Genomic DNA, 12,916 nt, shown 5'->3' with positions numbered 1-12,916 from the left:
GGTGCCCAGGCCCCGACCCACTGGCCCAGGGCACAGACCGCACAAAGGGCTGGAGCCTTGAGGAGAGCACCCGCAGGACCGCCGGTTTAGCGGGCACCACCTGGGCAAGACCTGGGCTGCCTTCGGCTGCTGCCTCCAGACTCCACACCCAGAGACTGGATGGCAGACAGGGACGCTGGAGACCCACCAGCCTTGGAAAGGTCAGGGGTAAAGGGCAGTGGGTAGGCACAGTGTCTTTATCCAAATGCATCCTCACCCTCCAGGCTGGGCAGGAGTTGGGAGAGCACCTTCAGGAGCACCCAGCAAGAGGGTGTATGGCCAGGCTTTACAGGCAGAGGGGACGGAGGCCAGGCTGCGGCTGCTCCCTCCAGGACAATGCCTTTCTCCTGCCCGCCTCCCCCACAGCGCTTGGGTTCAAGGGCCTTGCAGAGCGCCTCCTTCACCTGACCGAAGCCAGCAAGGAGGCTGAGCCTCCCTCACCTGACCTAAGACAGCAAGGAGGCTGAGCCTCCCTCACCTGACCAAAGACAGCAAGGAGGCTGAGTCTCCCTCACCTGACCTAAGACAGCAAGGAGGCTGAGCCTCCCTCACCTGACCTAAGACAGCAAGGAGGCTGAGCCTCCCTCACCTGACCAAAGACAGCAAGGAGGCTGAGCCTCCCTCACCTGACCTAAGACAGCAAGGAGGCTGAGCCTCCCTCACCTGACCAAAGACAGCAAGGAGGCTGAGCCTCCCTCACCTGACCTAAGACAGCAAGGAGGCTGAGCCTCCCTCACCTAAGACAGCAAGGAGGCCGAGCCTCCCTCACCTGACCGAAGACAGCAGGAGGCCGAGCCTCCCTCACCTAAGACAGCAAGGAGGCCGAACCTCCCTCACCTGACCGAAGACAGCAAGGAGGCCAAGCCTCCCTCACCAAGGAGGCCGAGCAACGCCTGTGGCTACGGGGTCCCTCCCCGTGGCTGAGACCAGGCTCCGGAATGAGGGGACCCCAGCCTCCCATCCCTGGGGATGTAAAGACAGGCCCCCGTGCTCCCCTTCTCGGGTGGGGGGAGCCTCTAATCGCAGGAGGAATGCTGTCAATCAGCCACGTGCAAGGGAGGCTCGGCGTCCCCAAGCCATTCAGTCACTGGACAGCTTTAACCTTACAAACACTCCTAGCCAAATTAGCTTGCGTTCCTTCAGACAGCAAGTTCCACGTCTGAGGGAGCACACAGGGTGCCCATTGCCTGCTGGGTATGCACCCCATCCTCCGCAGCCCATCCCCACCCAGAAGTGCGCCCCTTGCCCATGCCCCACCCCCGCACCTGGGTACCAAGGACACGGGGTAGGGCTGGTCCAGGTTCAACCACTCCCTGGCTCTCAGACCCTGGGCACGGCACTAACCCACCCCATGAAGGTCTTGTCTTCCCACACCAAACCCACCCAGCAGGCAGCCCTAGCGGCCCACCTCCTCTCAGCTCCGTCCCATTCCCTCAGAGCCTTTCCCCAACCCTGCCCCGCAACAGGCGCCAGGGATCCGGACACCCAACAGACAGGCAGATACCACTGCTATTATCCGGCCAAGGAAACCAATGAGAAAACCAATACAAACAGAAACAGTAACACATTTATTGAGCAATTACTGTATGCCAAGCAGCAAAGAGGCAACTCAGGGGTCCCCTTCAAGCCTGGCCATGTGGTCCGAGGTGACCACTGCAGCCCCAGCCCCAACAGCAGCATAAGGAGCACACACTGGACAACAGGACACTACAGTCCCCAGCTGGTGGCCAGAGAACAGCCAGCCAGGCCCAGGGGCCACTGTGGGGACATGGCCCAGCCCCACCACAGGGTTACCCAGCACAGTCATGTCCTCTGTGGTGCTTGCCACAGAGCGGTTCTGACTGTCTCACCCACGCACTGCTGCCTGGTCACCACCAGCTACCCTCCCCACATCAGCCCAGGAACCCCTGCCCTTCCACTTTAGGTCCCCCAATACCTGCTCCATGCAGACCAGGCTCGGGACCCTCTGTGACTCCCTGCCTCTGCCCCATGGTTCTCTTTCTCTGGGATAGCCCTCACCACAAATGCACTCTTGTGGGCTGAACTGTGCCCAGACCCCTGGTGCCTGCACATGGGAGGTACTGGAAACGAGGTATTTGAAAATGAAATACAGATGGGGTCATGCTGGATTAAGGTAAGCCCTAAAACCAGTGACTACAGTCCTTATAAAAAGTGGGAAATTGAGGCCAGGTGCGGTGGCTCATGCCTGTAATCCCAGCGCTTTGGGAGGCTAAGGGGGGGGAGGGGGCAGATCACCTGAGGTCGGGAGTTTAAGACCAGCCTGGCCAACATGGAGAAACTCCGTCTCTACTAAAAATATAAAATTAGCCGGATGTGGTGGCACGCGCCTATAATCCCAGCTACTCAGGAGGCTGAGGCAGGAGAATAGCTTGAATGTCGGGGGGTGCGCGGAGGTTGTGAGCCTGAGATCGCGCCACTGCACTCTAGCCTGGGCAACAAGAGCGAAACTCCATCTCAAAAAAAAAAAAAAAAAAAAAGATAATCAAAGCAGAGACAGGCTGGATGCACCTACAAGCCAGAGAACACCAAGGATTGCCCGCAGCCATCAGAAGCCAAGAGAAGAGCAGGGAACTGATCCCTGGACTTGGGACTTCTGGTTTCCAGATCTGTGAGGGAATAGATTTCCGTTGTTTGAAGCCACCTGGGTTGTGGGAATGTGTCAAGGGAGTCACAGGACACGAACGCATCTGCTTATCTCAAAACACTTCCACTGATGGGACCAGCGTCACAGATGCTCCGGCACGTGCTCAGCACTAACTGTGCTCAGGCACTATGAGAGGCTGGGGATCAGCAAAGAATAATCAGTCACATGCCAAACTCAGGAGCCCAAGCAAGTGCTACAAGGGCCACATAACTGCCGACGGAGCATGAGACGCGGAACATGTGAGTGAGACTTTGAAGGGTGAGTAGAAGTTGGCCTGGAAGATCTCCACCCACACAGAATGCTGTAAGGACAAATTGTAGACTTCCTTCTCCTTCACTACCAAGCAGGCTTCAGAGGGGTCCCTGGCTTCTCTTAATGCTCTCGGCATGAGACTACCAGCACACACTGTGGACACAGCACACGTTTTAGGCATAGAACATGCACCTCTCACACCTTTCTCAGCCTTCTCACACCTCCCAGTAAAAGATCCCTGGGTACATATATTCACTGTCAAAACACCAAGCCCAATACGCAGACTGCTGGCCCTACCAGGCCAAGTCAGCAGCCTAAACTGAAGGCCTATTTCCAATGGTCAGCAGGCTGAGTTTCTGCCCAGGGACGCACAGTCCACAGGTGCATTTCTTCCTTTCTGATCTGATGTTCGGGGCAGCACCTCAATACACTTTTACCTGGAGAATTTGGGGAGCTTCAATGGAAGTGTGTGTGAGGTGCAAATAATGGGATAAACGTTGAAGCCAAAGGTAGCTTCAGGAACAATGACTGTTAAGCTCCAAAAAACCAGAGTGCCAGGAGACGCTCTGGGTTCCAACATTTGCCTCTGAGCCTACAGCTTGACCTCCGCCTGGCCAAATGTTCCCAGATCAAGGGGCACCAACAGAGCAGACCCTGGAGCCACAGTACGGGTTCAACACCTGGCTGTGCCACTTACCAGCAAGGCATTTAGCCCCCCTAGGCCTCAGTGTCCACTTACCAGCAAGGCACAGCCTCCCTAGGCCTCAGCCTCCTTAGCTATTAAACTGGATGCCAGTAGCTTCTATGAAGAATTGGATGAATCAAGATTTATAAAACCCCTAGAACAGTGTCTGAGATACAATAAGCTCCACATCAGTGTTTACTAAGTAAATGAAAATGCCACACTTGTCAATCTGTATTTCTGTTATTCTCAATCTCTCCTGTTCAGAGTCGGCCAAGGTTCTCATTTGTTAAGACCATCAAATTTCTAAAACTAGCAACAGCAAAGGTAGTCTCAAAATAGGCGATAGATTTAGGACAACTTCCACAGGAGACTGGCACGTCATCAAGGAATAAAGCCTCAGTCACGGTCAAGGTGAATCCCGTTAGGGAGACAAGCGGCTCCTGGGGACCCAGGAATACCACTGTTGATCCCTGCAATCCCACCAGGGTGAAGACGGAGTCAGAGTTTAGGAAAAAAACCAATGTCATTCCAAAAGATGTTGTGACAACTGAAAGGGGAATGGCTAATGCTGATTTTCTTCCGAATCTGTCTTCTACATAAAAAACAGCAGAAAATACAAAGTCTCAATTTCAAAACTTAGGGCTTTGGATAACGGTGTGCCAAATCCAAGTAAACGCTGTCTCTTGAAAAACCACAAGGCCGAACTTACAGAGCTAGAGGAAAGACTGTGGAGCAAATCCGTCAAGTTTGTTAGGCGAGGCGGCGGGCGAGGGTGTCACGCTGAAACCCGGCGTAGCCGCGAGGATACGGAGGGGGCGGTGCGCTCCCTACGGGGCCGGGCTGCTTAACGATGCCTCCCAAATGGGGATCGGGACGCTTCCTTCCGTGCCTCCATCGTTCGCGCCTCGCTCCAGCAGCAGGAGGGGTAGCCCCGGCCACAGTTCCCGCCGTCGCCGTGCGCCCGGAGGCCGACCCGGGCCCCTCACCACTAACCAAGAAGAGCCCAGAAAACGAGTGCCGCCCGCCTTCGCCACCGAAGCTGACTGCGGAGCGCGACAAGCCCTCGCCGCGGGCCCGGCCCCGAGGGATCCCCGTGCGCCCGGCATGGTCCAGGACAGTTCCCAGCGCGCGCCGCGGACTCGGGGGACACCGCGCTCGGGGGCCGGCACCCTCCAGCGTCCGCCCGGCCCCCATCGCCCAGTGCCCCGGACCGAGGGACCCACGCGCCCCAACAAAGTTGGCGCAGGCTCTCCGGGGAGCGCACCCCACACGGCCCGGTGACCGCCGGCGCGCAGACGTGGGACGCGGGGACGGGCACGGGGCCGCCGTCGGGGCTCGCGGCCGCCCGGCTGCGCCCCGGCTTTGTTCGCGCCCTGCGCCCGCCAGCTGCCCGCGCCCCGGCCCCGCGCGCGCCCGCCCGCAGACCCACCGCCCAGCGCCGCCGCCCCGGCCCGGCCCACCTTCTGGATGGTTTGCTGCGTGACTTCCCCTTTGCCTCTTGGCCGAGCAGACGCGAAGGCCACGGACATGGTGGCGGCGCGGGGCTCAGCCCGTGGTCATCGGGGTGGATACTCCGGCTGCGCTCGGCTGCCCGAGGCGCTCATTATCCGCAGTCGCAGCGGGGGGGCAGGGGGCGGGAGCGCGGGGGGCGCCGCGTCGTGGGCTCGTCCGCCCCGTCGCCGTCGCCGCGCCTCCGGGCCCGCGGCGCCGCCGCTCCGCCCTGCAGAAGGGTCTGCGGTCCAGTGCCGGATGGTGGCCCCCGGCGACCCCCTCGCACCCAGCGCCCGGCCCTCGCGGGAGCACCGCCTCCCACCCCCGGCCACCGGTGGTTCGGCCTGGCCCCGCCCCGGCGCGCGCCATCACGTCCGCCCGACGCCGCCTGACGCTGCCCGACGCCGCCCGTCGCCGGCAGCGCAGGTCACGGCGCTGAGGGTGGGGCGCGGGCGTAGTGGCGCCGGGAGTCGCGGGTGCGCGCGGGCCGTGAGTGTGCGCTTTTGAGAGTCGCGGCGGAAGGAGCCCGGCCGCCGCCCGCCGGCATGAGCTACGACCGCGCCATCACCGTCTTCTCGCCCGACGGCCACCTCTTCCAAGTGGAGTACGCGCAGGAGGCCGTCAAGAAGGGCTCGACCGCGGTGAGGCGCCGGGGCCTGCGCGGGGCCGGGGACGCGGGCGGAAGTGGGGCTGGGGAGCCGAGAGAGGGCCAGGGCCAGGGCCGGGCGCGGCGCCGTGGGCGCCCGCGGGCGTGCGCGGGGCAGCGGCGCGGGCGGTCGGGGCTGTTACTGAGCGCGGGCCCCGCTGCCGGTCTCCACGAGTGCCTGCAGAGGCGGCGTTTGGCGTGAGCCGCGAGCGCCCGTTCTCCCCACTCAGCGCCTCGCTTGGGGGCCGGCCTCGCGTGGGGCCCCGGGCACGGGGGCCGTGGCGACGCCATCTTGGGCACCCCTGGCCCCGGCCGGGCTCGTGGGTCGTGCCGCCGCCCCGGCGAGCAGAGGCCGGGCGAGGGCTGCTCCGGGCCGCGGAGCGCGGGGGGTCGGCCGTGCGCTCGCTGGGGGGCTGTTCACGCAGGCGGGTGGCTAGGGAGCGAACTACTCAGACAAACCCCCGTTATGGGGACCCCCACCCGCTCCGGGGCAACACTTATTCTCTAGGCCCAGGTGGGCTTCGGGAACAAAGTGGCTCCTTGGCCTGGCCGATGGCGGGCGCCTCCCGGGTCTCCGCACTCTGCCGGGAGGAGCCTTCCCGGGGCCGGGCTGCAGTCGCCCGGGTCAGGACTGGTCTGAACGCGGCCGTTTCGTTTTGACGAGGGCTCGTGTACATTGACCTTAGTGACATTGTTTGAAACTTAAATTCGTAACATCAAGACGTGTCAGTTTAATTGGTCAGCCTGTGAGATCGTTATTTTTTTATCACGTGGTATTCAGAGGTTTGAGCAGGCAGAGAAAGCAGCATACACGGTTCTGTAAATTTTGAATTGTTTTCATTTTCTGAATCTTTGTTTTGAAATGAAGGCCCAGTATTCATCAGGTGGTCTAACTCAGCTTAAAGAGAACTAGGAGTCGGCTGACCCCTGTCCCCCACCCCAATACTGCCACCCCCGCCAGCTGGCCGCCGCTGGCTTTAACGAACCCATATAGCTTCTCTGGGCCTCGAGTCAGTCGAAGGTCAAGTGAGGCAGTACCTAAGAAAGCTCCCAGAAAACTCAAACACTTCAGATCAATACTTCTCAGCCAGGGATGGTTTTGTGCCCACAAGGAGCCACTGGCAGTGTGTGACTTTTCCAGTGGTCCAAGACCTTGCAGAGGTGCTCTTGGCATTTGGTGGGTAGAGGCCAGGGACGCTGCTCAATATCCCACCCGTGCTCAGGGCGGCAGGCACAGGGAGCTCACCCTGCCCAGGTGCTCACAGTGCTGAGCTGGAGAAGCCCTGCTCTAAACTAGGAGGCGCTGTTTATCCCAAGGATGGTTCCCTTTGTTTCTGGCTTGACTCGGGGTTGACTGTCAGTGATTGTTCATGCTTTTAGTAACAGCTGTATCCTTCTCTAGTATCAGCCATAAACAATTTGGATAACAGTTGACACCTTGTCCACTGACGGCAAATCAGGCCCCTTCTCTTGGCTGTCACATGAGTATGTCACAGTGCAGGAAACAGTGCATTGTGGCTCAATATAATTTCACAACACTGCCTTCAGAAACACCGCCTTCAGAACACCAGACTTGAGTGAAAGTCTCAGGCTTCCAGGCTTTGCATGGGACTGTTTGATTCATTGGGTTGAAAGGAAACACATACCGATTATATAATGGTTACTTACTAGCTATGTTGTAACTAAAACTACATCTCAGTATTTGAAAGGCACAGGTTGGGCACCTAGGTGAGCACGCCTGGGCTAGCTCTACCAGCAGTAGATGAATGTCCCTGGATTTGCAGCATGTGGTGCCAACCACAGTGACAGACAAGTAGAGGAGAAAGGGGTGTGGGTGAACACACCTTCCAGTGGGAGCTGCTACCCAGAGTACGTACCCACCAGGACCCAGGTTCAGATCTGCTCCTAGTGCTCGCTGCCTGGCAGTAGAACCATGTGTCACTTTTTTGGGAGGATGGGATGGGGTGAGGGGACAGGGTCTTGCTGTCTCTGTCTCCCAGCCGTCATGGCTCACTGCAGCCTCCACCTCCCAGGCTCTAGCGATCCTCCCACCAGCCCCCACAGTAGCTGGGACTACAGGCTTCAGCCACCACGCCTGGCTAATTATTGTACTTTTTTGTAGAGACAGGGTTTTCCCATGTTGTCTGGCTGGTCTTGAACTCTTGAACTTAAGTCATCCACCCACCTCAGCCTCCCAAAGTGCTGGAATTAACAGGCATGAGCCACTGCACCCGGCACTCATATCACTTTCTTACGTGGTTTGTGGATCTTAATTAAAGGTTGGTGTTCGAGGAAGAGACATTGTTGTTCTTGGTGTGGAGAAGAAGTCAGTGGCCAAACTGCAGGATGAAAGAACAGTGCGGAAGATCTGTGCTTTGGATGACAACGTCTGCATGGCCTTTGCAGGTAGGAGTCGGTGGGGAGCGCTGTCTCACTCTCTATAGAGTCTCAGCGTAGAATAGGGCTTTGGAGATTAACTTGGGTGTGTGGGCTATTGTGAGCCATATAAACTGAGTAAATGAAGATCATTTAAAAGAATTGGATTTGGACTTTTAAGTTGGCTAGTTTCTTTGGTGGCCTCTCTGCCATAGCGGGTAAAACAGAAATGGCTAAATGAATGAAAACACTTCTGGCTGCTGCGCAATTTGACCTCCACTGTTATTTTTCTGTATCAATCAGTTACAATCTAGAGAAAGGCTGGACTTTCTAGAGCTAACTGCATCTGTGGCATGGAGAGGACAGAACCACGTCCTGCCATCCCCAGCAGTAAAAAGGACCGCATTGGTGGATGCAGGCCATGCCTCGCCAGGTTCTCAGCGCTGTTTTGGCCTTGCTCATTTCTCCTCTCAGCAGATCCAATCTAGGAAGATCTCAATTCGTGTAATGAAATTAGGGATTAACTCAATTTCTAAGATTCCCAAGAGGACTCAGGTACTGTATTTATGGTCTGAAGTACACAATTCTTCATATACAGACAGTCCCTGTTGATCTACAATGTTTTTAAAAATCCAGATTCTGCACAGCAGCCTACAATTTTTTATTTACAATGGGTTTATGGGGTAGTAAATGCATTTTCAGCCAGGTATTTTTGACTTACGATGAGTTTTGCGGGATACCACCCCACTGCACATCAAGAAGCATCTGTACCCAATTTCCTAGAAGTTCCCAGGGGCTGATAGGTTCCACTGCCAGTCAGTTAGAGTAGCCTTGCTGCCGGTTTGGGGGGGTCTGTGGAAGGTTAAATGCTGGGTCATCGTGTCTGTCCCCGACCCTGTAGTTTGTGCTGTCTCTCTAGCAGAAGCCTCTCTGCTTTCCTTGCAGGTCTCACCGCCGATGCAAGGATAGTCATCAACAGGGCCCGGGTGGAGTGCCAGAGCCACCGGCTGACTGTGGAGGACCCGGTCACTGTGGAGTACATCACCCGCTACATCGCCAGTCTGAAGCAGGTGGGTGCCTGCCCGCTCGCATGCTCACCTCTGGCAGCAGGGCAGTCACGGCTCTGCCATGGAGGGTCCTGCCATGTCACTTCATGTGGATCAGAAAACTGATTTATTCCAGGGCGTGATCCTAATCTTGACTTGCACAAGTGTAACTTGACCTAGCTCACCAATTTCAGTAACATTGTTCTGTTCTCAGTTCCTGGCATGGGATATTCCAAATTCCTGTGCCTGGAGGGAAATGATAGCTTTTGTCTTGCCATCCTGAGTGACCAGTCACAAAGCAGTTGAAGGGGGCTGGAAGCCACCCTAAGAGGAAATGCCATTAGTATGTAAGCAGAATGCGTGTCTGCCTGTCAAAGTAATTTCCAGTAACCTGAGTTGTGCTCCGTGGTACAATTCTGGTCCTAGGTGAGTTTTTCTAGGAGTGAAAATGCAGAAAAGGATGTTGAAAGCTATTGGCTAATGTATCATTTGAACTGCTAATAACCTGAGAGGGGGCTTAGGCATGATTTAAAATGTTCATACCTTCACTAACTATGGTTCTTTTCTCACATGCAATTTCTTGATTGGATGGCACTGACCTGTTTCTTTTCTTGGTAGCGTTATACGCAGAGCAATGGGCGCAGGCCGTTTGGCATCTCTGCCCTCATCGTGGGTTTCGACTTTGATGGCACTCCTAGGCTCTATCAGACTGACCCCTCAGGCACATACCATGCCTGGAAGGTGAGTTCGTGACAAAGGGGCTTTGGACAGTCTTGCCAGAAAAAGGCTGTGAGGGTTGGGAGGTCCTGGGCTTCCTGCTGTAGGCCCTGTATCAGTGAATGAGTCAGTTTAAGTTAACCTAGTCCTATGAGAGCAAGAAAATTATTAAACATTGCTGTTTGGAAGAAAATCAAAGGGCAGCAAGGTGTAAGGGTAGTCCACATAAATTAAAATCCTTGGGTGGGTGCGGTGACTCAACGCCTGTAATCTCAGCACTTTGGGAGGCTGAGGCAGTTGGATCACCTGAGGTCAGGTGTTCGAGACCAGCCTGGCCAACATGGCAGAACCCCGTCTCCACTAAAAATACAAAAAAAATCTGCTGGGCATGGTGGCACATGCCTGTAATCCCAGCTACTCAGGAGGCTGAGGCAGGAAAATCGCTTGAACCCGAGAGGCATAGGTTGCAGTGAGCCGAGATCACACCACTGCACTCCAGCCTGGGCAACAAGAGCAAAACTCTACCTCAAAAAAAAAAAACAAAACTCCCATTGCCTCTTGGTAGCGCAGTAAAAGGTATAATCGTATAATCCCGTTCTCGGTAAGAATCAGCACCAACTCTAAAGAGCTCTTTGCAAAAGGAAGCCACGAGGCAGGGCCTGTGTCCACGGCTGCTGTCCAGCACTCCAGCTTGTCTCCTGCCACCGCCACTGGCTGGGCAGCCCATGTGGGGCAGCCGTGTTCCAGGGCTGGCCCTGGGTTGTCATGCCCTATGCCATGTGAGAACATACATGTCTGTTTTAGGCCAATGCCATAGGCCGGGGTGCCAAGTCAGTGCGCGAGTTCCTGGAGAAGAACTATACTGATGAAGCCATTGAAACAGATGATCTCACCATTAAGCTGGTGATCAAGGCACTCCTGGAAGTAAGTTTGCATTTGGAATCTAGGCAAGGTGGTGAAGATACCACGTTTTGGTGGTGACTGGTAGGCAGATGGGCAGCAAGGAAGGTGGCAAGGATCCCACAGTAATGCTTAATGACTGTTGTGTACCAGGCACTGCTCTGGTCTATGGTGTATCCTAACTGCTGTGTTCCTTGAAATAGCCATGCAAGGTGTGATCATTAGTGTCTTTATCCAGCTGGGGCAGCTGAGGGTTGTGCAGGGGCACACAGCATGAAAACCAGAGGCAGGATGTGAACCCAGCTGTCCAGCTGTGGAATCTGTTCTCACGCCATCACTAGGCCTTCTAGAGGCTTGAACTGTTGCTAAAGTCAGGGAATTAGAGAACTGGAGATATGGTTGGGCTTTGTCAAGACCTTGAAGTGCCAGCAGGTAAAACCAGAGAGGGACTAGCTGGAAGGCCAGGCGGGAGTGTAGGCATCAGGATTCCTGGTTGTAACCACTGTGTCAAGAGGAGGGCCTCGAGTACAGCTGCTGTGCAGGAGAGAGGAGTCCCAGTGCTGGGAGGCAGGGGGGTGTGCAGGCATCCCAAATAGACTTCACAAATGGCCATGTGTTTAGGACAAAGACACAGGTTTTGGGGGCTGGGACCTCTGTTCCTGGGACGGTGCTGGGTTTGGGTACACACCTATTTAAGGTACTCCTGAGAGCTGCTTTTGTCTTGAATAGGGAAAGGTGGCTAACGTTCCTGTCTTCTGTCCCTTCAAGGTGGTTCAGTCAGGTGGCAAAAACATTGAACTTGCTGTTATGAGGCGAGATCAACCCCTCAAGGTAATCGCCAAGTTTGTCTGCTTTCTTTACCTGTCAGTTTTCTCCCATGATCGGGGCTGAGCAGTACCAGCTCAGAAGGAAACATCATAGGGGCAGTCTGTGGTTTTAACATTAGGAAAATGTCTTTCCGAGGCTCCCCATGTCAAAGAGCAGATTCCCATCTTCCTATGATTAGATGGTCCACGCGTGCTCTCTGGGCATGCTGAGCAGCTGCCGGTCAGATCTGCTGCTGCTGCTTAATACTTGTCTAGGTCAGGCCAGCATCCTCTTGTTTTCCTTGAGGTCCCTCTCCAAAGAGGCTGTATGAGCAGCAGTGCCAAAGCCTGGCTGCCCTCCCCAGAAGAGGGCGCTGGTTCCTTGGCACCTTGTGTAGCTTAGGTAACCATGAAGTTTTTTTCGATAGATTTTAAATCCTGAAGAAATTGAGAAGTATGTTGCTGAAATTGAAAAAGAAAAAGAAGAAAACGAAAAGAAGAAACAAAAGAAAGCATCATGATGAATAAAATATCTTTGCTTGTAATTTTTAAATTCACATCAATCATGGATGAGTCTCAATGATGTGTAGGCCTTTCCATTCCGTTTATTCACACTGAGTGTCCTACAATAAACTTCCGTATTTTTTAACCTGTTTTTTTTTTTTTTTAAGAGAATGTGTATCTTTAGGTGCAATCACAGTACTCTCATCTCTCACCCTTTTTTTCAACCCTGAGCCGCCGTAATTGAGCTTTCCTTTCTGTTCCTTGTGGCTAAGACAGCAAGCCAGTGTGAGACACAGGTTCCTCCCTTGGGAAGTCGGAGCTGCTGCCCTGGGTCCTGCAGAGAAACCTGGCCTTCAGCAGACCTGTTTCTCTGTTGTAGACACAGAATGACTTCTGTTTGCTTTTAGACCTTCATTCTAGTCCCCTAGTGAATGTATAATGTCAAGGACACAAACACAAGTAGCCCTGGGTTCATTCTGTAGAGCAGCAGCTTTGTTCAAAGCAGCTTTGCATGTCTGACTTTGATAGACCACATCTTGACGTCTGCCCCCTATGTTGAAGACTGGTTCTGGCTATTCTCTGCCCTTTCCTGCGTTTTGACTTCTAGTCCAGCAGTTTAAGGCTTTTGGGTCCTCCTCTGGTCCTTGGTTTTGGGCATGTATCTTCTAAAAAGGAGTAAAGGGGCCCAGATACATTTTGAGCTCAGCATATAACGTACAATTGTCAAAACAATTAACAGCAAGGTCAGGTGGTACACGATAACCTGACCACCTTGAGATTCTCTGGGAG

At 55.0% G+C, this 12,916-nt stretch overlaps 2 protein-coding genes across 7 annotated transcripts in view; one reads left to right on the top strand and one right to left on the bottom strand.

Annotated features, from left to right (window-relative positions):
- SS18L1 (SS18L1 subunit of BAF chromatin remodeling complex) overlaps nucleotides 1–5,246 on the bottom strand; it is a 40,023-nt gene extending 34,777 nt beyond the window's left edge. For 3 of the 6 annotated variants that reach the window (XR_010125114.1, XR_010125115.1, XR_010125116.1), the window contains exon 1: nucleotides 5,102–5,239. Coding sequence is in view for 1 of the 6 variants with exons in the window: in XM_054468095.2 (XP_054324070.1) it covers nucleotides 5,102–5,170 (69 nt within the window). In the remaining 5 variants the exon portion in view is untranslated. Of the gene's footprint in view, nucleotides 1–5,101 lie in introns of all 6 variants that reach the window. The other 3 variants (XM_054468095.2, XM_054468096.2, XM_063659017.1) reach the window with 3 other exon arrangements.
- Nucleotides 5,247–5,451: 205 nt separating this feature from the next.
- Nucleotides 5,452–12,272, top strand: PSMA7 (proteasome 20S subunit alpha 7). Its single transcript, XM_054468098.2, has 7 exons — nucleotides 5,452–5,773; nucleotides 8,058–8,184; nucleotides 9,100–9,224; nucleotides 9,819–9,941; nucleotides 10,722–10,841; nucleotides 11,586–11,648; nucleotides 12,052–12,272. Exons 1-7 carry the CDS (start codon nucleotides 5,678–5,680, stop codon nucleotides 12,142–12,144), a joined length of 747 nt encoding a protein of 248 aa, XP_054324073.1. The 5' UTR covers nucleotides 5,452–5,677; the 3' UTR covers nucleotides 12,145–12,272.
- Nucleotides 12,273–12,916: the final 644 nt, after the last annotated feature.

This window comes from Pongo pygmaeus, chromosome 21 (genome assembly GCF_028885625.2).
Source record: "Pongo pygmaeus isolate AG05252 chromosome 21, NHGRI_mPonPyg2-v2.0_pri, whole genome shotgun sequence".
NCBI classification, from domain to species: domain Eukaryota; kingdom Metazoa; phylum Chordata; class Mammalia; order Primates; family Hominidae; genus Pongo; species Pongo pygmaeus.
Note: the sequence above shows the minus strand (reverse complement) of the source record. Positions and strands in the feature narration are given on the sequence as shown.